Source organism: Chiloscyllium plagiosum, unplaced genomic scaffold, assembly GCF_037043375.1.
Source record: "Chiloscyllium plagiosum isolate Xiang-an unplaced genomic scaffold, Cpla_swu_hap1 HiC_scaffold_22, whole genome shotgun sequence".
In the NCBI taxonomy this organism is placed as follows: Eukaryota; Metazoa; Chordata; class Chondrichthyes; order Orectolobiformes; family Hemiscylliidae; genus Chiloscyllium; species Chiloscyllium plagiosum.
Window position 1 is genome coordinate 57,517,743 of NW_028270160.1, and position 27,556 is coordinate 57,545,298.

The window sequence follows — 27,556 nt, forward strand, 5'->3', positions numbered from 1 at the left end:
CAGGAGAATCGACGTTTCGGGCATGAGCCCATCTTCAGGAATTTCTGCTCCTTGGATGCTGCCTGACCTGCTGCGCTTTTCCAGCAACACATTTTCAGCTCTGATCTCCAGCGTCTGCAGTCCTCACTTTCTCCTCAATGATGGTACACAATTTCAAGACACTGTCAGTTTTTAGAGACTGAAATGTTTTGAGGAATTTAGTCTCACAAATCTTCTCTTGTTCATCGTGGAACAGCAGCGAATACTTTACAGTTCCAACTGTCTTCTCCATTGTGAGGGTTCTACACGTTGGGAACATGATTTGAAGCCAATGAGAAGTTGGGGACAGGTCCTTAAGTAGCTCATTAGGAACAGAGCAGAAGCAAAACCAAATAGGCAAATCTAGTTGAATTTGGTATAAAGCAATAGTGAAGAAAAAGAACTTGTTCTGAGGACAGACAATAAGCATATTTTCAGGATGGCAAACATACTTGCACTGTGAGGCCACATACAACAATATCGTTCAGAAAATTTCATATAGTTGTAAAGGCTGTAAAGATAATGACCAATAACGAAGACGTATGAAAAGCAGTGCCATCCCTCGGTTAGGTCTTCTGGGCAGCATTGTATATATATTCGGAAGGGATTGAAAGGGTTAATACTTTATTGCAGATAATAAGCACCAACCACTGTGACAATATCATGAGGACCTCTTGGGGAAGTAGGATGTCATGGGAAACAGGCCTAAAGTCTTTGAAGTAATATCAAACATAATCTGATAATCTGTAAACAGTTGCAGAAATGCAATAAACTATATCTTGTTTATGCCACTAGATTCTTCTCATTTGATCAAAGATTGGCTACCCTCCATTACACTGGGCCACTGAAGTCCCACACACTTACAAAATACAGGTGGCAGCACATGCAAAGATATTGGGGTCATACCATGGACTGTGAAGGATACAGCAGCTCTGTTTCTGGCCTCCTAGTTAAAAATCACACAACACCAGGTTATAGTCCAACAGATTTATTTGAAGTACTAGCTTTCAGATTGCTACTCCTTCATCAGTTGGCTGTGGAGCAGGATCATAAAGCACAGAATTTATAGCAAAAGATCACAGTGTCATGCATGCAACTGATATGATATATTGAATAAACCTCGATTGCTGTTAAGTCTTTTAGAATGGGTTGCAAATTTCAGTTCATTAATATGTAAACCCCAGAACATAAATCACATTCTTGTGATAACTTAAGGTTTTATTTAAAAAAAGGCCACATTTCAACTCAGACAAGGTATTCAAGGTGTGAGGTTAGAGTCTGTCTGTATCTCCATCTTGAGTCAGACTGGTTCTATCTCTAAAGTAGGAATTTACAAAATGTTACATGGATTGACTGCTTGCATTGACTGCCTGCAGGCTGTGTGCTTTTTGAACAAAATAGAATGTATCTGCAATTACAATTCTGCAAATCCAAATTCACCCCACAGAGTTTTACGTGTGTGTGTGCATCTGAGGGGAGGAGGAGGAGAGAGACTATGTGTGTGGGAGAGAGTGTAAGTGCGTGCATGTAAGTGTGAGTTTGTGTGTGTGTGCACCTCTCGGTGGGGGGGGTGTACATGTACGTACCTGAGAGAGAGCACATGTATGAGAGAGGGTTGGCATGAGTGTCTGAGTATGTAAGAGTGTGCATGTATGTGTGTGTGTGTGCATAGTGTAGTGGGGTCACCTGTAGTGTGACATGAACCCTAGGTCCCAGTTGCGGCCATCCTCATGGGTACCAAACTTGGCTATCAGCCTCTACTCAGCAGACATGCATGCATGACTCTGTGATCTTTTGCTATAAATTCTGTACCTTATGATCCTGCTCCACAGCTACCTGATGAAGATGCAGCGCTCCAAAAGATAATACTTTCAAATAAACATCTGGCCTCTTAGCTGGGTATTCCTATGCCAGAAAACTCTCAATATTGCCACCTACAGACAGCCGTAGCAAGGAGAAACAGCTGAGTGATCACCTCTGTCACAACACTGTGTTCTACTCAGCTTTTAAAGGCTTGTAGTGAACTATGACAAAAAATTACAATGGGATTGTACAAGCTTAAGTGTTCAGCTAAGTATCGGACAATGGTCAGACAACGGGCCCAAGTCTCTGACGGAGAGGTCAGTGCCCGAGACATTCTTAGAGATAGCTGGGCAGTTCCACCCTCCTCATTGGAAATTTACACTTTCTGTGCAATTGTCTGTCTCAATATTCACTGCTGTTGGTATCAGAAAATAAAGCTAACTGTAGTCATTATGTGCTCCCATAATATCTAACTATCAGGAAAGACATTTCTTTTATCTGGAAATGTAACATTTTGTGACTTCCAGACTTAATCATTCCAGTCAGCCCTTGGCCTTCCTTCTACATTCCACCTGTTGTAAACTTAAGTGAATGGTCTGCTTTAAGAAGCTTTGTGAACCCCTGTTTTTACAGAAGGGAACCCTCTATCCTTACCTACTCTGGCTGCTGGTCACTCCGTTGCTTCTAACCACTGCAATCGTGAACCATGGTGGCTCAACGGAAACCTTGCCACCACTTTTAGGGCAACTAGGTGTGGGTGACTAAATACCAGCCTTGCCAGTGATACTCATATTCCATAAGGAATGTTTAGTTTTGTTAGCTTGCATGTGAAAAATACCACAAGAGGAACTGAACAAACATGTTTACCTTTGAGCATGTTCCTGTTCAATATGCTAAGTGTGATAAAGCAAAAATACTGATGACCTGTTAACTGAATATAATTTTAATTCTCACCTTCTGATTGAACAGTGTCATCTCCTGGACTGGCTTTATTCCTCTGTGAGTATCAGTGAGGAATTTTCCAGAGTACATTTTTCACCTATTAACCGTGGTCCTGTTTTGTATCTTTTATTTTCCCAGGAGATTACAAGATGTTGGTGTGAGGGTGGGTATTGGTGGTGATGGCAGGTTATATGATCAAAAGAGTCAGAGGAGTAGGAAATATCAAGTCTAGATTTTGCAGAATTCATGGCATAAGACAGGGTCAACAGACCGGATGAATTTCCCTCCCCACTGTTCAGGTAATTCTAACACCACAGGATTCCCATAAAGCCAATTAATCCCAATAAGAGTCATTGTCCCTCAAATTTTGTTCCTGAGACCAGCAGCTCACTCGTGGGAGAAAGGGACTCAATTGGGACTTTTTACTCCACTGCTGTTTCTTTAGTATCCTTTTGTTGTCAAAAAATAAACTGAAGCATCACTTCAAAGTTTTGTTTGTTCTCCTCAGAATGCATGCTGTCTTGGCTCAGAAGATATACTATGTGTTTCACAACATTGACAAAATATACAGCACATGCTATTATTCAATGATAGAATTGTTTCCATCTAATCATTGCTTTGGTGTAGCACAGCGTGAGCAAGTACAGAATGTAACACTTATTTTGCTCAGCAGCTACACAAGTTTGTCTTTCTTTTCTGAGCTTCCTGTCTGATCACCGCGCATGTACAATCTGTGAACCCCGATAAAGAAATAATGATTCTAATTCAAAATCTTGAGAATGGGGTGTTCCAGAGCACATTTTCTCATGATAAATTTGGTAGGGTGTTGGGTAGTGTTGAACAGAGGGATCTTGGGGTTCAAATTTCGTTGAAGTTTGCATCGCATATAGACAGGGTGGTTAAAAAGGTGTTTAGCACGCTTGGCTTCACTGCTCAGTCCTTTGAGTATAGGAGTTGGGAAATCATGTTGACGTTGTACAAGACATTGGTGAAGCCTCTTCTACAGTACTGTGTCCAGTTCTGGTCGCTCATTTATAGGTAGGATATCATTGAGCTGGACAGAGCTCAGGAGAGGTTTACCAGGATGTTGCTGGGTATGGAAGGTTTTATAAAGAAAGGCTGGATAGGCTGGGATTTTTCTCACTGGAGCGTAAGATATTGAGAGCCTACCTTATAGAAGCTTATAGAATAATGAGGCATAAGGATAGAGTTAATGCTAGCTATCTTTTCCCTGGGATGGGGAATTTCATGACTAAGGGGCACATTTTTAAGGTGAGAGGAGGCAGATTTAAAAAAAAGCATGAGGGCAATTTCTTTACACAGAGGAGGGTGGTTTGCTGAGGAAGTGGTCAATGCGGGTATAATTACAACATTTAAAAGACATTTGGATACATACATGATTAGGAAAGGTTTGGAGGCATATGGGCCAGGAGCAGGTGGCACTAGTTCGGTTTGGGATTATGGTCGGCCTGGACTGAAGGGTCTGTTTCCGTGCTGTATAACTCTGTGATAAAAGAAATCGGGTATATTGTATATAATAATCCATACACATCATAATTTCCAACTGAAGTCAGGAGAGTCTGAGTTCAAGGCTGACTGTAAAGATCTGAGCACAAAATCTCCACTGGTACTCCCAGGACAGTATTGAAGAGTGAATCGAATGTCACCCCTTTTCAATCCTCTTCTGCAAGAAGAGGGACAGCTACTCAGCGATGTCGCCCATCTCGGTGTTGCACGTGGGAACATTGTCCTCAGGGGGTGTCAGTTGTTGCCTCCCATTTGACTGCCGCATTTCCAAATATATCAGGGCCAACCGATAAATCTGTAAGGTCAGCACAAGAGCATTCTTGATTGTGAAGAACAACAGCATCTGATGAACAATCTCTTTATGGAACATCAAGAATAATCGGAAGATGAAGAAGGGTCCGTCTTGTATAAATATACTTATGGTAATATTCCAGAGGTCTGCACTGTGTTTGTGCACATTCTTTGTTGGCTTGTCCTCATGTGGGTGTGATTCCTCTGTTTTCTGAAGCACTGCAATTTGATGAACAAACAGCAATTGTACAACTGTTTCAACATTAACATGTTTTTCCTGCTGTTGTTTTGTATCTTCTCACTCATGGAAGAACAGTATGAGATAATGGGAGAATATGCAGCCTGTTTAGGTCTGTCAGGCCACAATGTGAACTCTCCTCCCATACCCTTCTGTGGGGTGGATGGCCCCATACACACAACAAACTATATTGACTTAGAAATCCACACAATAAAAGGTCATCAATATCCTTTCTGCACAAGAATTTCACTGTGTGTTAAGCCAGAGTGCTGGTCTTCATTCATTACGTCTGACAAGATTCTTCAAACACCACATCTTCTGAGGTGGTACAGGATCTCAAACCACACAACACACAATAAGACCCAGCACATCCCAAACATCAAAAAAGTACGTCTCTGTCAACACGTCAATCCACTAATTAATACCACAAAGAAAAACGCAAGTCACTAACAAACATCACGCCATTTCTCTGCGGAACACAGAAGCCTTTAACCCCCATGTTGCTGGACAAATCTGCGCCAGGCTGCCTTAATTTATTAAACTGGTAACCTTGCTTTAAACAGACTGTACTCCTAGTGATTCTTTTGACCGATCCCGAGACCGAGAGGCCCTGCAAGGAGGTCTAGATCTTCATGCGGAGAGGGGGGTGTGGGGGAATGGTGTTGTGAGTCTGTGGAACTTGCTTCATTAAGGCCTATGGGAGCAGAATCTTTAGCCATTTTTAAGCCAGAGGTAGATAAGTTCTTGATAAGTGAAGAGGGTGGAAGCGGTGGACAGGCAGGAATTGGAGTAATCATACCAGCCATGATCCTACTGAGTGGCGAAACATGGACCGAATATCTGTAGAACTAAATAAAAAGGCATAAGAGTTATACTTCAGCTATACAAATCACAAAGTATAGGGTTAGGACATGGAGCTAAGATCACTGATAAATCGCAGTTTAATTGAAGAACCTTTCGGTCCATCTCATCCATGCTGACCAGATATTCTAAAATGACCTACTCCCATCAGCCACCATTTGGCCCATATCCCTCCAAACCTTTCCTATTCATTAACCCATCCAAATGCCTTTTAAATGTTGTAATTGTACCCACCTCCACCACCTCCTCTGGCAGCTCATTCCGTACACACACAGCTCTTTGCGTCAAGCAGTTGCCCCTCACGTTCCTTTTAAATCCTTCCCCTCTGACATTAAACCTATGGCCTCTAGGTTTGGACTCCCCTACTCTAGGATAAAGACCTTGGCTATTCACCTTATCCATGCCCCTCAAGATTCTTCAATTAAACTGCGATTTATCAGTGATCTTAGCTCCATGTCCTAACTCTATACTTTGTGATTTGTATAGCTGAAGTATAACTCTTATGCCTTTTTATTTAGTTCTACAGATATTCGGTCCATGCTTCGCCACTCAGTAGGATCATGGCTGGTATGATTACTCCAATTCCTGCCTGTCCACCGCTTCCACCCTCTTCACTTATCAAGAACTTATCTACCTCTGGCTTAAAAATGGCTAAAGATTCTGCTCCCATAGGCCTTAATGAAGCAAGTTCCACAGACTCACAACACCATTCCCCCACACCCCCCTCTCCGCATGAAGATCTAGACCTCCTTGCAGGGCCTCTCGGTCTCGGGATCGGTCAAAAGAATCACTAGGAGTACAGTCTGTTTAAAGCAAGGTTACCAGTTTAATAAATTAAGGCAGCCTGGCGCAGATTTGTCCAGCAACATGGGGGTTAAAGGCTTCTGTGTTCCGCAGAGAAATGGCGCAATTACACTTGAAAATTACACATTATTTATATGCTTTTTTTAAGAGATAGTATAGCCTTCATTACAAGAAAAAACCAATCTCATATAATAAGCTGACACGATTTATAGCAGGTTAATCCAATGATATTTCCTGGGAAAGGGTTCTTAATTACAAGAAAAGTCCAATCAACTGTAATGTGGCGACATGATTGACAACAGGCTAATCCAATGATATTCCCTGGGAAAGGGGTCTTAATTACATAAATAGTCATGTCACGGTAGCAGTTCAAGGTTAGTTCAAATACCAAATCACTGTCTTATGATTCATATTATGAAAACTCCATTGTTTTCTCCTATCTCTAAATACAACCAATTTAGCAAAACATCAGTGCAAGTTCACATAATTAAATCATTATTTTCAGCCATTTTGTTGTGTTAGTTTAAATTGAAAAGCCACTTTCTGGTTAATAAAAATCTACATATACTTCTGACAACAGCCTAAATTCAAATTTTAGATCTTCACGCAACCCCCAGTGAGAAAAGTGCTTCTCCTCACCTAGAAAGCACCATTAAGATTTACCTGTCAGGTCCAAAGGGAACTGCAACATACTCCATGTCCAAAGTGCCAGAATTGCATATACCAATTCAGGATGGCATCTGAAATCAGTGTGACAACTCATTAATTATTGGGGCAAAATTCCTGTTGCACTGATGATATATTCCACTGAATGCAAAGCTCACCTGACCCCTTTCTCTGACAGGGTTTCACTCTTAAATTCTAAGATATCAGCCGCAATTCCTACAAACGTCAGGAGGAGCTGGGACAACTGGTCTCGTCTGACACCCGCTCCCATCGGAAGTATCCATTTCCCTACAATGAGCAGAATCATAAGCGTCTGGTGAAAGCCAAGTGTCCAGTCAAGTGTGCTATTCAAAAAGTCAATGACCTGTAAAAGCATTTAAAGGAAGACGTCACTCAACAATGTATGTCAGAGATTCAAGAGATAAATGCAATTTCAACTTATGTCCACAGATCCAGTAAAACTAAGGAATAAAATCAGACAAAAATCTGAGGTTGCAAGGCAGATTTTTGATTGTGCAAATTTGTTTTACTGATATGATTTATTTACTGGCATTAGGAAATATCGAAATGAGATGAAATTCATAATCATAATGGTTGGAAATATGTAAAGTAAAAGCAAAATGGAGTTGTTGGTTTGCTTGATTTTTTTTTGCAAATGTTTCCTCCCCCTTCGGGGGGGGGTGACATCTTCAGCGCTGTGTAGCCTCTGGATGGAGCGCTGTTGCTTTGCACTGCAGTAGTCTGTAGATGGGGTCGATTTCAACATGTTTGTTTGTGGCACCAGTGGGTAAACACCAGGCCTCCAGAATTCCTGAGCTTGTCTTTGTTTTGCCTATCCCAGTATTCTAATGTTGTCCCAGTTGAAATGGTGTCTTTCATTGTCAGCGTGTATTGACATGAGGGAGAACTGGTCGTGCCATTTTGTTGCAAGCTGATGCTCGCGTTTTCTGGTGGTGAAATTCTGGTATTCTCGCCACCTGAAAACACGAGCATTAGCTTGCAACAAAACGGCACAACTAGTTTTCCCTCATGTCAATACACATTGACAATGAAGGACACCATTTCAGCTGGGACAACGTTAGAATATTGGGACAGGCAAAACAAAGACAAGTTCAGGAATTCCTGCAGGCCTGGTGTTTATCCACTGATGCCACAAACAAACATGCTGGAATCGACCCCACCTACAGACTATTGCAGCACAAAGCCAGAAATAGAGCCACCTGCCATGACAGACACAACCGTATAAATTCTGGGCTGATCACAACAACAGCGCTTCATCCCGAGGTTACACAGAGCTGAGGATGTCACTCAGGTGGGGATGAAACATTTGCAAAAATACCAACCAGCTCACTGAACCGACCAACAACTCCAACCACAACCCGAGCTACAGATCGTCACTAAAACTTTAAAAGCGAAAAGATTTACCACATTGATAGTGTTACTGGAATTCCTGAGCCTTATAGTTGGTGCTTCAGTTGATTGGACAAAATGCTGCAAATTAATTTTCACATGTTATCGATACTGTTTGCAACTTTGGAAAGAACTGTAGGCTCAAAGTGTTAACTCCACAATACCTCTGGGTATGAGTCAGAGAATAAATGACAAACCACTGGACACAGGATAAGATTCAGGGGTTCCTTCAGTCCTAGGATTTTAAAAAATATATTTGTTCAGCACACTATAGGCCCTTCAGCCCTAGATCTTGTGCAGACATTTTATCCTAATCTAAGATCAAACTAACCTACATACCCTTCAATTTACTATCATCCATGTGCCAATCCAAAAGTCACTTAAATATCCCTAATGTCTCTGACTCTACTACCACTGCTAGCAGTGCATTCCATGCACCCACCAGTCTCTGTGTAAAGAACCTACCTCTGACATCTCCACAAAACATCCCTGGGAAAAAATCTCTGGCTATCCACTCTACCTATACCTCTCATTATTTTGTACACCTCTATCATGTCACCTCTCATCCTTCTTCACTCCAATGAGAAAAGCCCTAGCTCCCTCAACATTTCTTCATAAGACATACCCTCCAGTCCAGGCAGCATCCTGGTGAATCTCCTCTGCACTCTCTCTAAAGCTTCCACATCCTTCCTATAATGAGGCGACCACAACTGAACACAATATTCCAAGTGTGGGTCTGACCAGGGCTTTATAGAGGTGCAGTATTACTTCGCACCTCTTAAACTCAATCCCCCTGCTAATGAAAGCCATACACATTCTTAACAACCCATCAACATGGGTGGCAGCTTGGAGGGATCTACGGATGTGGACCCCAAGATGCCTCTGTTCCTCCACACTGCCAAGAATCCTGCCTTTAACCCTGTATTCAGCATTCAAACTCGACCGTCCAAAGTGAATCACTTCACACTTTTTCAGGATGAACTCCATCTGCCACTTCTCAGCCCAGCTCTGCATCCTGTCAATGTCCCATTGCAACATACAACAGCCCTCCACACTACCCACCACTCCACTAACCTTCGTGTCATGAGCAAACCTACTAACCCACCCTTCCACTTCCTCATCCCAGTCATTTATAAAAATCACAAAGAGCAGAGGTCCCAGAACCGACCCTGCGGAACACCACTGGTCACCAAACTCCAGGCTATATACTTTTTCATCTACCACCACCGTGGGCCAGCAAATTCTGTATCCAGACAGCCAGATTTCCCTGTATCCCATACCTCCTTAACCTCAAAGGTCAGCTTGCCATCCTTATTGTTCCCTGTGTGGTGCAGTGACCACCTGGTTCAAGCTTCTCACTGACTTGCCCATCCTGACTGCATATCAGGCTGCCTGCCCTGTAATTTCCTAACCCTGTGACAAACAGTTAAGCCACTAAACACCTGACAACCGAAGTCTAGTGGAGCAGAACCCAGATTCTTTAGGCCAAGGCTGGAAACCCTATCTCAAATCCCAGAGACTAACCAACTTAGCCTGCACATCCCTGGTCACTACGGGAATATTTAGCTTGGCTAATCCGCCAAACCTGCACGTGTTTGGATTGTGGGAGGAAACCAGGGCACCCAGAGGAAACCCATGCAGACACTGGGTGAATGTGCCAAACAGACAGTCACCCAAGGCTCCAATCAAACCCAGGTCCCGAGCAATGTGAGGCAGCAGTGCTAACCACTGAGCCACTGTGCCACCCCATATGATTGGGAACCAGTTTTCATCAGTTTTGTTCATAGCCTAATCTAATGTTGTGTGCATTTAAACTCCTGTACCAATTATTAGAACCATCTTGGATCTTTGCTACTGGTAATGAGCATCTCAACTGGCATAGTTACATATTCTTTTGTAGTTTGTGGAATCTGAGTAGGATACAAGATACATTAGTTAAATACACATGATTGAATCAGTACCAAAGATGAGCGTGAATTGAATGAATCAGCAGGTTGGAAAGAAGGAACCTTTCCTTTGGATGGGAAAACTGCCCATACCACTTTGCTACTTAATAAAAGTGAGAGTGAAATCAGTCATTTAAAATGTAGGCCAGATAATCTGGTATTCGTTGTCAGGAAATTGTTAGAACCAGTAATTGAGGATAGGATGACTGATCATATCCTGAAAATGCTCAACTGGTCGGAGAGCATATGTTTGTGAATAATGCATGAGGAATCTGAATTTTTTTTTAAAAAAGAACAGAGGACTGTGTATTTAATTTAAACAGGCCACCTATTTTTATCAGCTAAAGTGGAAATTCATGGAACTGAAAGCAAATTATTGGCCTATTTAGGAAATTGGCTGAGAGACAAGAGACAATGATCCACTCCTGTTACTATATATTCTGATGTTTCTGTATGTAAATTAAAGATTTTGTAATGGGTATCTTATGCAGATATGCATATGCAGGTATCTTGACATAGTGGCTGTGATAATAAAAGCAGTAAACGTTAGAAAATCCCATCAGGTCTGGCAGCACCTGTGGAGAGAGAAACAGAATTAATGTTCCATGTTGAAAATGAATTTTCTTCAGAACTCTGTGGCTGTGTTGCTGGACAGAGGAAACCATTTTTCCATAACTTTACCCTGATAAAACCTTTTAATGTTTGAAACACCTCAAACAGATCATCCCTCAATCTTCTAAACTCATCGATTCACGATAGACTTGCACCACCTCATAATTTAACCCACTAGGCCATAGTTTCATTCTCGTGAATCTTCCGGCACCAATAAAATTTTTCTTGAGGTTTAATGCTTAGACTTAAATGCAGTACTTCAGATCTGGTCAAACCAGGGAATAATATAATTCAGGCATATCTTCTTCCCCTTTACAGTCTAATTAGTTTGGGTGAAATGTCAGCATTGCACCTTTCAGCTGGACTTAACTCATTGAAAAGCATATACATTCAAAACATATCATGGCATTTTATGGTCAATAATGAAGAACAAGGCAGACAGATAGCACTTCTATTATGAGCACTGAAATGTCTGCCAATATATGTTGGAATTTTTAATTCAATGCCAAATAAGTTATATAAGAGAAATAAAGAAGATAATATAAGTGTTAGAGGAAACAGAAAAATATTTTTTCAACAATAAATTAGTCTTCACACTTGTAAAAGTTATTTTTCAGAGCTATAGTGAGTTGGTTCAGCAATAATTAAGTTTTATTGTACCATTAAAAGTACACCCATTAGAATGGGTAAGCCTGAAATTTAGCTGGTGGATATATTGGGTACCTATGGGTAACTTGAAGAATTTCACGTTGCTCTGCATGTTTAATGCCAAGTCTTTTGGTGAGTTGCCAGTGTGGGAAAGCTGCTGGAAGGTGAGCTACAAATCCTATCTATATGGTGCCTCTAATGTAATAAAATAGCCCAAGGTGCTTCATCACAGTGACAGATTTGACACAACCATGTAAGATGATATCAGAGGAGATAGCCAAAAGCTTGGTGGAACAGAAAGGTTTTAGAAAAGGATTAAAGAGTGGCTTAGTTAGCTTAGGAGCAAGGCAAGGCAAATAATTGTGTTGCAGTTAAAATGAGGTAGCTCAAGAGCCTCACAGATCCGTACAGATAGTCTGGAGAATTACAGAATTCAAGGAAACTACATGGATAATGAGAGACAAAGCCATGGAGGGATTAAAAACAAGGATAAAGAATTTATAAATTGAGGTGCTGATTGTTTGTGAACTAATTTAGCTCAGTGAGCACAAGGGTGATAGCTGAACAGAACTTGACGCACGTTAGCAGACCAACAGCAGAGTTTTAGCTGAACTGAAACTCACCGCAGGTACAGTATGGGAGACCAACTAGGAGTGTGTTGAAATGTTCATGCATAGTGATAGCAGAAAACACATTCATACCACACAAATGACTGGCAATGACCATCTTCAACAGGACAGCGTTGAGCCAACTAGCCTTAATGTTCACTGAATCTCCTAGATTAATAGCCTTGGAAGCAGGGCCAGTTACCGTTGACCAAAAGCCTAAACCTAAGCCAATGAGAAACTAAGGCAAGTAGAGTAAATCAGAGGCTGGGAATTCTGCAGCAACTAACTCACCCACTATCTACAAGACACAAGCCAGGAGTGCAATTGGATACTCTCCACTTGTCTGGATGGGTACAGGTCCTCAAGAAGCTTGACATAATTCAAGTCAAAACCTGAATGTCTGCTGGCATTATGTTGTCCACCTTCAATGTTTACTGCTTCACTACCAATGCACAGTAGCAACAGTGTCTCAAAATAAACTGTAGCAACATGCCAAGGCTCCTTCAACAGGATCTTCCAAACCCATGACCTCTAGCACTTAGAAAGACAAGTGCAGTAGTTGCATGGAAACATTAACATATGCAAGATTCCCCCAAAATTGCACTCCATCTTGACTTGGAATTGTATCACCATTCCTTCACTGTTGCATGGTCAAAATCCTGGAACTCCCTCCCAAACTGCACTATGGGTTTACCCACACCACATGGGTGTCAATGGGTGGATGGGTGTTGGACTTCTTGAGTGGGGTTGGAGTTGCAATTATCCAAATGAGTGGAAAATAATCCATCACACTCCTGACTCGTACCTTGTAAATAGTGGATAGGCTATGGCGAGACAAGAGGTGAGGTGCTGCAGAATCTTAGACTCTGTTCTTGTAGCCATTGTATTTATATGGGTAGTCCAGTTCCATTTCTAACCAATTGTAATCCTAAGGGCGTTGATGATGGGAGACTCAGCAATGGTACTGCCATTGAACGGGGACGTGGTTAGATTCTCTAATGTTTGACAAATGTCACTTATAAGCCCAAGCCTGGACGTTGTCTGAGCTGCATCAGTGTCTAAGATGGAGGGCATAATGCTGAAAATTGTGCAATTATCAGTGAACATCCCCACTTCTGTCCTCATGATGGAAGGAAGGTTCCTTGATGAAGTGGCTGAAGATGGTTGGGTCAGGGGACAACCCTGAGGAACCCCTATAGAGATGTCCTGGAACACAAGTTCAGTCAATGAAATATCAGCATCTATCGTGCAAATAAGTAGGTATCCATACCGTGCACTTCATAGAGGAGTTCATTGACCTACATTCTTCACTGTGTATCCGTTTATCAAGCTGATACAGTTCAAGCATCCACACTGGAGGTATTATATTGATCAGATAAAAAAACAGTGCTGGAGAAAATCTGTCCAAATGAACAAACAAATATATTAGAGTACATTAAGAGAATAATTAATAATCATTCCTGTCTTTCCAGTGCCAATTTTTATTCATGCATCTTTCCTTATAAATTGTGTGGCGGAATCCAATTTGTAAAGTTGATTACTTCATTTATCAATTCTAAAATGTACCTTCGATACATTAATGATACATTTACAGTTCTGCTCAGTTGGAGACTTGATAAATTACTTCAAATCAACTATACAGCTTGTTTCACAGTGAGGTGTTTAGTATACTCAGAGATTCCATCTGTAAATCTCGCTGCATCTCTATCGCTCCCTCCTCTTTGAAGGCACTGTCTTAAATCTAACCTCTTAGACAAAGCTCACCTGTCCTAGTAGAACTTGATGCAGATCAATCAGACATTTGTTCGATGTTGCTGCTATCTGCCCCAATCCCTTTATCTGAAGCTTCCCTTACTGCCACTCCCAGTCCTGAAGAAGGGCTACACCTGAAATGTTAATGTCTCCACCTCCTGATACTGCCTGGCTTGCTGTGTTCTCTCTGTGTCCTGCCTTGGATTCCAACATCTGCATTTTATTTTGTCTCTAATCAAGCAAATTGAGCCATTTACTATGATGCATAAATACAAGTTGTAGTTGTGATCTATGTTAGAATGCTTCAGGAAATGTGTTTGTATTTTTGGATATTTGAGCCACTCCAAACAGGAAATCCACCTTCAGTGTGACCCAAAGAACAACTTTACACAAATTCATATGATAATGTTGTGTTAAACAATAGGGCTAAAATGAGCTTCCCAACTATTGCCCTTAGCTCAATGAAGAGTTATAGTGGAGTTGAAACATTCTCCACAGATGCTGCCAGACCTACAGTGTTTCTCCACTATTTCCAGTTATTATTTCACATCTCCAGCATTCACAGTACTTTGCTTTTTGTTTATCTATTCACAGGATGAGGTCAGCACTGGCTAGGCCAGCATTTACTACCTATCCTTAACTGTTAGGAGTCAACCACATTGCTTTGGGTCTGGAATCAGATTAGGTGAGGATGGAGTTTCCTCTTTCTAAAGGACATCAATGAACCAGATGGGATTTTCCAACAATGGAGAATGCTGAGCCCATTGCTGCTTGTTATCTATATCAATGATTTGGATGAGAATGTTCAAGGCATCACTGGTAAGTTTGCAGATGACACTAAAATAAGTGGTAACGTAGACAGTGAGGAAGGTTTTCAGAAATTGCAGCAGGACCTTGATAGCTGAGGAAGTGGGCCGAGAAATGGCAAATGGAATTTAATAGATAAATGTGAGATCTTGCATTTTGTAAAATCAAATCAAGGTAGGAATTTCATGGTGAATGGTAGGGCCTTAAGGAGTGTAGTGAAACCTTGGAGTTCAGGTGCACAGTTCTCTGAAAGTGAAGACACAGATAGACAGGGCAGTGAAGAAGGCTTTTAGCACACAGGCCTTCATCAGTCAGAACACTGAGTATAGAAGTTGGCAAGTTATGCTGCAGTTATACAGGATATTGATGAGGCGACACTTGAGGGTGTATTACATAGAACATAGAACGTTACAGCGTAGTACAGGCCTTTCAGCCCTCAATGTTGCGTCAGCCTGTGAAAATAATCTGATGCCCATCTAACCTACACCGTTCCATTATTATCCATATGTATGCCTAATGCCCATTTAAGTGCCTTTAACGTCAGCGAGTCTACTCCTGTTGCAGGCAGGCTGTTCCACTCCCTACTACTCTCTGAGTGAAGAAACTACTCTTAATATCTGTCCTTTATCTATCACCCCTCAAGTTAAAGCTACGTCTCCTCATGTTAGCCTTTACCATCCGAGGAAAAAGGCTCTCACTGTCCACCCTATCTAACCCTCTGATTATCTTATATGTCTCGATTAAGTCACCTCTCAACCTTCTTCTCTCCAATGAAAACATTCTCAGTTCCCTCAGCCTTTGCTCATAAGACCTTCCCTCCATACCAGGCAACATCCAGGCAACAATTTCCAAAGTTTTCACATCTTTCCTATAATGCGTTGACCAGACCTGCACACAATACTCCAGGTGTGGCATTACCAGTGTCCTGTACAGCTGAAGCATGACCTTGTGGCTCTGAAACTCAATCCCCTTACCAATAAACACCAACACAACATATGCCTTCTTAACAATCCTGTCAACCTCGGTGGCAACTTTCAGGGATTTATCCACTTGGACACCAAGATCTGTTCATCTACACTGCCAAGAATTTTACCATTAGCCCAGTACTCTGCATTCCTGTTATTTCTTCCTAAGTGAACTATCTCACACTTTTCCGCATTAAACTCCATTCGCCACCTCTTCAGCCCAGCTCTGCATCTTAATTATGTCCCTCTGTAACCCACAACATCCTCTGGCACTCTCCATAACTCTGCCTACCTTAGTGTCATCCACAAATTTACTAACCCATCCTTCTACACTCACATCCAGATCATTTATAAAATTAACAAACAGCAGTGGTCCCAAAATAGATCCTTGCGGCATACCACTGGTAACTGAGCTCCAGGATGAACATTTCCCATCAACCATCACCCTCTGTCTTCTTTCAGCTAGCCAATTTCTGATCCAAACCGCTATATCACCTTCAATCCCGAAACTCCGAATTTTGTGCGTTAGCTTACCATGTGGAACTTTATCAAACACGTTACTGAAGTTCATACACACCACATCAACCACTTTACCCTCATCCACCTGTCTGGTCACCTTCTCAAAGAACTCAATAACATTAGTGAGGCATGACCTACCCTTCACAAAACCGTGTTGACTATCTCTAATCAAATTATTCCTTTCCGAATGATTATAAATCCTATCTCTTATAAATCTTTTCCACCACCTTACCCACAATCGAAGTAAAGTTCACTGCCTATAATTACCAGGCTTGTCTTGACTCCCCTTCTTAACAAGGGAACAACATTTGCTATCCTCCAGTCTCTGGCACTACTCCTGTTGACAAGGATGACATAAAGATTGAATCCAAACGCTCTGCAATCTCCTCCCTGGCTTCCCAGAGAATCCGTGGATAAATCCCATCCGGCCCTGGGGACTTATCTATTTTCAGATCTTCCAAGATTGCTTAAACCTCCTCTTTGTCAACCTCAATCCCATCTAATCTCGTAACCTGTATTTCCATATTCTCATTAATATTGTCCTTTTCCAATGTGAATGCTGACAAAAAGTATTCGTTAAGCACTTCCCCTACATCCTTAGATTCCACACACAACTGTCCACTAATATCTTTGATTGGCCCTAATCTTACTCTAGTCATTCTTTTATTCCTGATATACTGATAAAGGCCTTAAGGTTTTCCTTGATCCTTTCTGCCAACAACTTCTCATGTCCCCTCCTGGTTCTTCCTACCATGCCTGAAGATATTGCTTCAGTGTCAGAGGTATTGTGAATCATGTTGTACATTGTGAAATCATTAGTGAACATCCCCACTTCTGACTTTATGAAGGAGGGAAGGTCATTGATGAAGCAGTGGAAAATGCTTGGACCTAGAACACTACCCTGAGGAACACTTAGAGAGATGTCTTGGAGCGGAGATGATTTACAACCATAATGATTCTTTGTTTGTGCCAGTTATATCTTCAGGCAACAGAGTTTTCCTCCTGATACCCAGTGACTCCAGTATCATTAAGGCCACCTTTTTTTCCTATTCATTCACGGGATTTGTGCATTGCTGGCTAGGCCAGAATTTATTGCACAGATGCCCAGATGTCAGTTAAGAGTCAACCATATTGGTTGATGCTAGATTTGTTCAAATGCGATCTTGGTGTCGAAGGCATTCACCTTCACCTTGCCTCAGCTCTTTTGTCCATGTTTGGACCAAGGTTGTAATGAGGTCAGGAGCTCAGTGGCTCCGGCAGAAATCAGTGTCAGTGAGAGACACTTTGAAAATGCCACCGTCAACAAGCTCTTCTATAATCTACGGATCAAGGGAGACTAACAGGATGGTAATTGACCAATTTAGGTGTGTTCCTTTGTGTGTACAGGACATACCTGGGCAATCATGAGGAGTGAATCAAAATTGGCTGAAGATTGGTCTCTGTGACGGTGGGGACCTCTGGAGGAGACTGAGTTGGATCAGTCAGCACGTCCAGCTGAAGATTGTTGCAAATACTCCAGCCTTGTCTTTTATGCTGATGTGCTGGGCTCCCCCAAAATTAAGGAAGGGGATATTTCTGGGACCTGCTCCTCTTGTGAGTTGAATAATTGTCCACCACCATTCATGTCTGGATGTGACAGGACTGCAGAGCTCAGATCTGATCCATTGGTTAGAGGATCACTTTCTGCTCATGCTGGTTGGCGTGCAAGTTGTTCTGTTTGGTTGCTTCACCAGGTTGACACGTCATTTTATGCTGGTGCTGTTTCTGGCAAGCCCTCCTGCATTCTTCATTGAATTAAGCTTGATCTCCCATCTTGATGGTAATGGTAAAATGGGAGATATTCCTGACTGTGAATTTGTAGATCATGGTTGAATGCAATTCTTCTGCTGCTGATGGCCCACAGCACCTCAAGGATGGCCAGTCTTGAGTTTCTGTGTCTGTTTGAAGACTCCCATTTAGCACAGCAATAGTGCCATACAACATGATAGGTTGAATCTTCAATGTAAAAACGGGATATCATCTCCAAAAAGACTTTGTAATGATCACTTTTACCATTACTGGCATAGAAAGATGCATCTGAGCAGAGAGATCAATGAGGATGAGGTAAAGTGTCCTTGTTCTGGTTCTTTAGCACTTGCTACAGACCCAGTCTAGCAGCTAAGTCCTTTAGGACCTGACCAGCTCGATCAATAGTGCTGCTGCAGCGTCATTGATGGTGATGGGACATTGATATTCCCCACCCCAGGGAACAATGTACTTCCTTGCCACCCTCATTGCTTCCATCAAATGGACGGTCAACAAGGCTGAGTTTGCCATTGTCATTTCCAGTGTCCAGGTTGACAAATGGTAATTTGTCTCATTTCATTCTTTTCTTTACTCTTTGTATCAGTTTTGATATAATTGAGTTGCTTTCTAGGATGTTTCAAGGGGCAGTTAAGAGTTAATCACATTGTGTGGGTCTGGCCAGACCAGGCCAGTTAAGGATGACAGATCTCCTTCCCTAAAGGGTTTTATGATATCAGACAATGGTTGTATTGTTACTCATGGTGTGGAGGTGCCAGTGTTGGACTAGGGTGGACAAAGTTAAAAATCACACAACACCAGGTTATAGTCCAACAGATTTATTTGGAAGTACAAGCTTTCGAAGCACTGCTCCTTCATCAGGTAGCTGTGGTGCAGGATCATAGAACACAGAATTCATAGCAAAGGATCATAGTGTCATATAACTGATGCGATGTATTGAACAAACTTTGATTGCTGTTAAGTCTTTCATCTTTTAAAATGGGGTTGCAGGTTTTGACTCATTAATATGTAAATCCCAAAACTTCTTTCATTAATATGCGAATTCCAGAAGTTCTGGGATTTACATATTAATGAATCAAAACTTGAGACCTATGGAGCAACTTTTTCACACAGACGGTGATACGTGTATGGAATGAACTGCAAGAGGAAGTGGTGGAGGCTGGTACGATTGCAACATTTAAAAGGCATCTGGATGGGTAAATGAACAGGAAGGGTTTGGAGGGATATGAGCCAGGTGCTGGCAGGTGGGACTAGATTAGGTTGGGAATATCTGATCGGCGTGGCTGAATTGGTCCGAAAGGTCTGTTTCCATGCTGTACATCTCTATGACTCTATAACAGAAGCAGCTTTAATGGTTGGAGCAAGCTCCCACTGAACCAGGATTTTTAGTTTTAGTTTTTCATTAGCAGCTGATAACGTCATGAACCTGGATGAGGAAGCTGTTTTTCCTCTCTTTGTTGCGGCTAAATGCTCTTTTCCTGTTGCTAGAATTGCATGTGGGACAGTCTATATTACTGAATTTGCCTTTGACAAGGGTATGTTTATGGGATTTACTATATGGGAACAGATAATTAGTAATAATTAATGTGAATATATTGACATATATTCACATTAATTATTAAGCATTTTGATAAAGTTACAGTTAAGCCTATTCTTTTCATTTCATTTCTGTCTATATTTTAATTGTACTGGAAAATTAAAAGTGTGTTTTGCTTAACCTTGAGTGGTTTGACCAATGAAATTGCATCTGGAAGGCAACACATTACACTTACCTTTAAAATAAGAAAAAAGTTAGGGTCTAGGCTATCTTCTGAATATATTTTGAGGGGGTCTGGTCCATAACACATGTTTTGGATCAAACATTAAACTGAAGTCCTATTTGCCCTCACAGTCAGGTTGATGAAAAAATATTGAAGAATGTTGATGGGGGCTTTTGTGACATAGTGGTAGTGCCTCTACGTCTGAGCCAGGAGGTTCAGATTCTCAAGTCCCACCTGCTCCAGAAGTGATAACGTCTGAGCAGATTGATGAAAAATATCTCAGATAGTTGATATCTGAGATGATCAATTGTTACCACAAGATAAACTCCATCTATCAGGATATAAAGGACTGTTCCTGGGAGGAACCAATCAGTCTATCTACCTTTACCAGCTTTCGAGTATATAGTTGCATGTAACAAAACAAACCACTCTTAAATCTTAGGTCTTAAAAGAGACTCTCATGTAATTCAGGTGTAATGTAACTAGCTATTAAGTACTACGTAATAAACCTGGTAAGCAAGACATAACTTTGTTATTGCTGAAGACTTTGTGTGGGCCAACTTTAACACTTGGCATCAGTAACTTTGACCAAAATCAGTAAGAGGAATTGGTGGCAGCGAGTCTGCACAATGGAACTCGGATGGTACTGGTGGGCATAACCACAAAATATACCAGCTATCTCTGGGATCCTGGCCAATATTTATCCTCAATCAACAGTTCATTAACAGATCTGGTCAGAATCACATTGTTCTTAATGGAAGCTTGCTGTGTGGCACATTAATTGCATTGTAACAGGACAACACTTTAAAGTTACTGAATTAGATTTCCTCCAGTGTGGAAACAGGCCCATCAGCCTATCAGTCCACACTGACCCTCCGAACAGTAACACACTCATACCCATTTCCGTCTGACTAATCCACCCAACACTATGGGCAATTTAGCATGGCCAATTCACCTAACCTGCATATCTTTGGACTTGTGGGAGGAAACCAGAGCACCTGGAGGAAACCCACACAGACACAGGGAGAATGTGCAAACTCCACACAGACAGTCACCCGAGGCTAGAATCGAAATTGGGACCCTGGTGCTGTGAGGCAGCAGTGCTAACCACTGAGCCGCAATTAGCTGTAAAGATCTTTGGGACAACCTGTGACAATGAAGGGCACTATGTACGCCAATTGTTTTTAAAGTTATCTATTTTGTCCCTACTTTGAGTTCATATCATGTCTAATTAAATTGAGAAAGTAATGGCAAGTTAGGAAGCAGAGAGGTTGGATCAGAGGCTGAAGGTTTGGGAGATACATTGTTACTGCCTTGTTTGTGTATGAGACTCATTTTAAAGAACAACCCACTGTCCTATAGCATACAGAGTTCGCCAATTGTTTTTTTTCAGGAGGAAGCTGGTTAGAGTTGATGAAGCTGAGCAAAAATAAGTCTACATTATTTTTGAAGAGCCAGGAGGAGCAGGGTGAATCCTTCATCATTTTGTTGTGTCGTGTTCTCCTGTGTGTTGTTCCTATGTAAATAGATCGGTGTTAAATTCAACCTGTACATACTTGGCTAACAGTGATATATCATGCCTTCCGATTGGCACAGTCAGGAGAATGTGGCAGCTTTAAACAGATAATAATTACTGGATAATAATTAAAGGAATAAGTATCACCAATAGGCTCAGTAGGAGAAAAACTTCAATATGGACTGGAGGGAAGGCTTTAAACTATTTAGAGGGAGGGAGTGCTTGGGAGAGAGGAATGTAGGTTTTCAAAGCAAGAGGATGTGACAGCATTACAGGTCAGCTATTTGGTTAACATTAGGCAGAGTGGGACAGGGTGGAACAGAGTATACAGTGTTCGAAAAAGAGCAGTAAATAAGGTCAAACAAAGGTAAAAAGGCTTAATTAATGGTGATTTACTTGAATGCAGACAGAATTTGGTGACAGAGTAGGATGCTTCAGCCACAGCTCATCCACTCTGTCTATTTCTTTCTCACTGCTTTCTCTTTTTTTCATTCTTAGTGTTTCTTTTCCTCTTTTCTTCACTCCAGGCCTCAGCGCAGACCCAGCGAGGCGTCCCACTGGCCCAGTTGGGCCCATGGTGGTCTCTCAGCCTGGTGTGGCAGTGTCTCAGCCACATCTCTCAGCCTGGTCTGTTAGTATCTTGGGCAAGTTCCAGAGGAGATCAGGGAGGTGGCAACGTCAGCAGCAGCATTGGCATCATGGCCCGGTTCAGGAAGAGCGAGCGGTGAGGGAGCTCCCCTGGTATCTGTGGCAGCATCGAGAACAGGCAGCTGAGATCTCCCAGGGGCGAGCTAAGTGGAGGACTCATCAAAGACTGTTGAACATTTAAATTTATTCCTTTATTTTTCTAGTTTATATTAAGGAGGACTTTAATGTTAACTATTTCTTATTTATTTAGTTTTCTACTTATTCTATAAAGGTAATGCTTAACTTTTGAAACTTTGTTTCTCCTTTGTACCTAAGCTTTTTGTACCTAAGTAACCTTGTACCTAAGATGGCGCCATGTGTTACAACATTGCACATTTTTCATTGTACAGCTATACTTGAGTAAACACGACAATAAAATCTAAATTAAAGTAAATGAATTCATGGTACAAAGAAAGGTTAATGGATATGATTTCATAGCCTTAATGGAGACATAGTTACAAGGGGATCAAAGCTGGGAACTATATATGACTTCTTGAAAGGAGAAGCAGGAATGAAAGGTTGATGGGGTAGCGTTGTTAGTCCGGGATGGAAAAAATACAACAGCAAGGAATGATCTTGGACCAAACGATGTAGAATCCATATGGTTGAAGGTAAGAAATGAAAAGGGAAAGATGACAGTGGTATGAATAGTCCATAATCACACTAGCAGTAGCTATATGATGGGACAGAGAATAAATCAGGAGACAATGAGGGCCTGTAACAAAGATGATACATTAATCAATGGTGAATTTAATCTTCCTATTGATTTGCATAGTCAGATTGGCACTTGAGGAAGTATTCAGAGAGTACATTTGGGACATCTTGTGGAACAATATGTTGTGTTTCAACCAGGGACTAGGCGATTTCCGATCTGGTGATGTGTAATGGGGCAGGTTTAATAAATTATATCAGAGCAAAAGGTCCATAGGAAAGAGTGACCCTAACATGGTAGGAGTTAGCATTCAGTTTGAAAGGGCTAAACTTGGGTTGGAAACAACTGTGTCAAGCTTAAATGAGGGCAATTAGAAGGTCGAGCTGGTTGGAGTGAGTGGAGTAGGAAGTTGAAACAGTTGAGGAACAATGGCATATGTTTTAAAAAAAATGTTCATGGTTCACAACTAATATACATCCCAATGACTAAGAGGATTCCACAAAGGAGAGAAGCCACCCACGGTTAACCAGGGAAGTTAAGGGTCGCATCAAATTTAACAAATTATACAGTTTGGTAAAGATTAGTGGTAACTCAGAGAATTGGAAATGTTTTTTTGAAAATCAACAAAAGACAACCACAAAAAAATGAGGGTGAAAATAAACTTTGAGTATAAACTTGCAAGCAATATCAAGATGACTCAAACAGTTTATTTGAATATATATAAGAAACAGCGAAGCCAAAGTGAACATAGGCCCCCTTAGAGAATGAGACTAGGGAAATACTAATGAGGAACCAGGAAATAGCAGCAGAACTGAAAAAATACTTTGCATCGGTTTTCACGTGGAAGACACCGATAGCATTCCAGAATTATGAAATATTCATGGGGGAAAGGAGGAGAGGAAATAAATATGATAACTATCACTAGAGAAAACATTCTAGGGAAGCTACTGGGGCTAAAGATCAAGAGGTCCCCTAACAATTTAAAGGAAGTAGCTAGAGAGAGTTTGTGCATTGGTGGTAATCTTCCAAGAATCTTCAAATTTCAGAAAAGTCCCAGAAGATTGGAAAACTGTCAATGTAGTAACCTTAGAAAGGAAAGGAGACAAAAAACAGGTCACAAAAGGTCAGTTAGCTTAATGTCTATTATTGAAAATGTTAGAGTCTATAAAAATATACTAAGAGCAGTGCATTTCAAAATATAAATATGATCAAGCAGAATCAGCATGGCTTCATGAGGGGGAAATCATGCCTGACAAATTTATTAGAATCACTTGAGGAGGTAACAAGTCAGATAGATAAAGGGAAAACAATCGATATAATATATTTGGATTTTCAGAAGACGTTTGGGACAATACCACACATACTTAATAAGATGAGCCAACAGTATTGGAAGTAAAACATTAGCATCAACAGACGATTGGCTAATCAAAAGGAACCAGGAAGTTGGGAAAAGGGAGTCATATTCAAGATGGCAACCTATAATAGTGCAGTGCCACAGGATTGGTGCTGGGACCACAATTCCTTATATTATATATTAATAACGTTCATGAGGAAAATAAATATCCTGTAGCTAAGTTTGTAGATTACACAAAAATAGATGGAAAGGCAAGTGGTGAGAATGACACAAAGAGTCTGCAGATGGATAAAGACAGGCAAAGTCAGTGGACAAAAACTTAGCAAATTGAAGATATACTGTGAGAAAATGTGAGGTTGTGTACTTTGATAGGAAGAATAGGGGAACTGAATATTATTTAATTGGAAACAGACTGTGGAAAGCTACATAAAAGGGATTTAGGAGTCCTCATGCATTAATCATAAAAAAACTAACATCCAAGTTCAGTGGTTAATAGAAAAGACAAATGGACTATTAGCTTTTATTTCAATAGGAATGGAGTATAAAAGTTGGGGGATTTTGATAGAACTATGCAAGACATGAATCAGACTATAACTGGAATACTGTGAACAGTTCTGGGCTCCTTATCTAATGAAAGATGTACTGGCATTGGAGGCAGTCCAGAAAAGTTCACTAGGCTGATATGGATATGGACAGACTGTCTTTTGAGGGGAGGTTGAGTAAGTTGGGCCTATAGTGATAGAATTTAGAAGAATGAGAGGTAAACTTACTGAAATATACAAGATTCTTAGGGGATTTGACAGGGTTGATGTGGTAAAGTTGTTTCCTCTTGTGGGACAGTCTAAGGCCAGAGGACATATTCTCAGAATAAAGGGTCACACAATTACTACAGAGATGAGGAGGAACTTCTTCTCCCAAATGGGGCAGAATCTTTCAAAACCTTGAGATAGATGGATGTAGGGACCGTGACATTTAGTATATTCAAGGCTGAAATCCACAGTTTTTTAATCATCAAGGCGTATAGGGAAAAGGTAGGAGAGTGGAGTTGAGGATTATCAGATCAGCCACTGAATGACTTAATGGGCTGAATGGCCTACTTCTCCTCCAAGTATTATGACCTTATGATCTTAATATCTTAGAAGATGTGGTCTACTGGTGGCCACTACCTTTTTGATGGAGCAATAACTTATTAAAAATAAAAAGACATATTTGTTTAAATATGTAACACCACATCATTGGGAGAATAATCTATTCATTAAAAGCCAATTTCATATTTTACTTAAAAAGAAACCCAAAGAATTGTGGATGCTGGAAGTCAGAAACAAAAACAGAAATGGCTGGGTTCTGAAGGGGGAGGCACTGGACCTGATACATTAATTCTGCTTCCTCTCAACAGATGCTACCAAGCCTGCTGGGTTCTTCCAGCAATCTCTGTTTTTATATTTTATTAACATCTCCTCACAGTTTTACATAAGTCACAATTCCAAACGCTGATGAAAAGGTCAAATTGTTGTTGACGTCCAAGAATACATTGGAAGTTCATCAATTTTGCTAACTAACCTTTTATGCTAAACATACATTTGGACATTGAAAACTAATACTCTTGTCATAATATGCAGTTTCGTACTAAATTCAGACATCCTACAATCTAAACTGAACTATTGCTATAATGAAGTCAGATGCACTCGAGTAATTTAAGTCTTTGGTTCTCTGACTGTTTTCAGTAACAGAATTAAATCAATGAATCATTGAGTGTCGGAGGCTCATGTGTGACCTTATAGAGTTTATCAAATCATGAGGGGCAAGGATAGGTTGAATAGTCAGTCAAGGTCTTTTGTTGAAACTTTATTGCTGGAACAGCACAGCAGGTCAGGCAGCATCCAGGGAACAGGAGATTCGACGTTTCGGGCAGAGGCCCTTCTTCAGGAAGAAGGGCCTGTGCCCGAAACGTCGAATCTCCTGTTTCCTGGATGCTGCCTGACCTGCTGTGCTGTTCCAGCAATAAAGTTTCAACTTTGATCTCCAGCATCTGCAGACCTCACTTTCTCCAGTCAAGGTCTTTTCCCTAGGGTAGGGGAGTCCAAAACTAGAGGGCACAGGTTTAAGGTGATAGGGGAAACATTTAAAAGGGAAATGAGGGGCAACTGTTTCACACACAGGGTGACCTGTGTATGGAATGAGCTGACAGAGAAAGTGGTGGAGGCTGGTACAATCGCAACATTTAAAAGGCATCTGGACGTTAGATAACTAGGAACGGTTCAGAGTGATATGGCCGAATGCTAGCAAATAGGACTCAATTAATTTAGGATATCTGGTCAGCGTGCACAAATTGGACTGAAGCGTCTGTTTCTGTGCTGTACAACTCTATGATTCTGTGACTCTATCATATTTTATTAGTTCTGTACCATTATACTGTGGAAATCCGTAGTTTTATTTACACAAAAGCATAAGAAATAGGAGCAAGAGTAAGGCCACCAGGCCTTTGAACCAGCTCTGTAGTTTAACAAGATCATGGTTAATCTGACTGAGGCTCAACTCTACACGCCTGACTGGCTTATAACTCTCGACTACTAAGTACAGGATTTGTCAAACTCAGCTTTGAATATATCCACTGGTCTCAGGAGAAATCCACCGATTAACGGCTGTCCAAAAGAATCATTTCCACTTTAAGTGGGAGATCCCTTAATCTGAAACTGTGTCCTCAAACTCTGCAACAATCCTATGACCATATAAGACCAGAAGAAATAGGAACAGGAAGAGGCCATTCAGCTCCTTGCGCCTGCTCTGCCATTCAATAGGATCCAGGCTGATCTGACATTCCTCACGTCCACTTTCTGCCTTATCCCCATAACTCCTGATTCTCCTCCTGATCAAGAATCTATCTATTGCAGCTTTAAATAATCAACTCCACAGATGTCTGAGTTCCAAAGACTCACAACCCTTTGAAAGAAGAAATTCCTCCTAAATTGGCACCCCTTTATCCTGAGACGATATTGTCTGGTTTTAGACTCTCCCATGAGGGGAAACATCCTCTCAGCATTTATCTTATCAAGCCCCTGAAGTATCCTCTATGTATCAACGAGGTTGCCTCTCATTCTTCTAAATTTCAGTAAGTAAAGCCCCAACCTGTTTAACCTTTGCTCAAAAGACAACCCATCCACAGTCAGGGGTCATCCTCGTGAACCTTCTCTGAAATACCTCCAATGAATTAGTATCTTTCCCTAAATAAGGGGGCCAAAGCTGATACCCCACATGTGGTCTCACCAGTCCCTTGTACAATTGCAGTAAGACTTCCCTACTCTTATACAGTGGAACTTCGACTATCCAACATTCGATTAACCAAATTTTGGATGATCCGAACAAGATT

The 27,556-nt window shown here is 41.2% G+C and overlaps 1 protein-coding gene across 1 annotated transcript in view; it reads right to left on the reverse strand.

Annotated features, from left to right (window-relative positions):
• Positions 1-1,839: 1,839 nt before the first annotated feature.
• The window catches only part of LOC122561029 (transmembrane protein 26), a 48,667-nt gene continuing 22,950 nt past the window's right edge, over positions 1,840-27,556 (reverse strand). The window contains exons 2-6 of the mRNA XM_043712323.2: positions 13,645-13,774; positions 8,576-8,641; positions 7,309-7,514; positions 7,148-7,224; positions 1,840-4,800 (exon numbers count right to left, since the gene is read on the reverse strand). Of these exons, the coding sequence (XP_043568258.1) occupies positions 4,466-4,800; positions 7,148-7,224; positions 7,309-7,514; positions 8,576-8,641; positions 13,645-13,774 (814 nt within the window). The 3' untranslated portion in view covers positions 1,840-4,465. The remainder of the gene's footprint in view (positions 4,801-7,147; positions 7,225-7,308; positions 7,515-8,575; positions 8,642-13,644; positions 13,775-27,556) is intronic.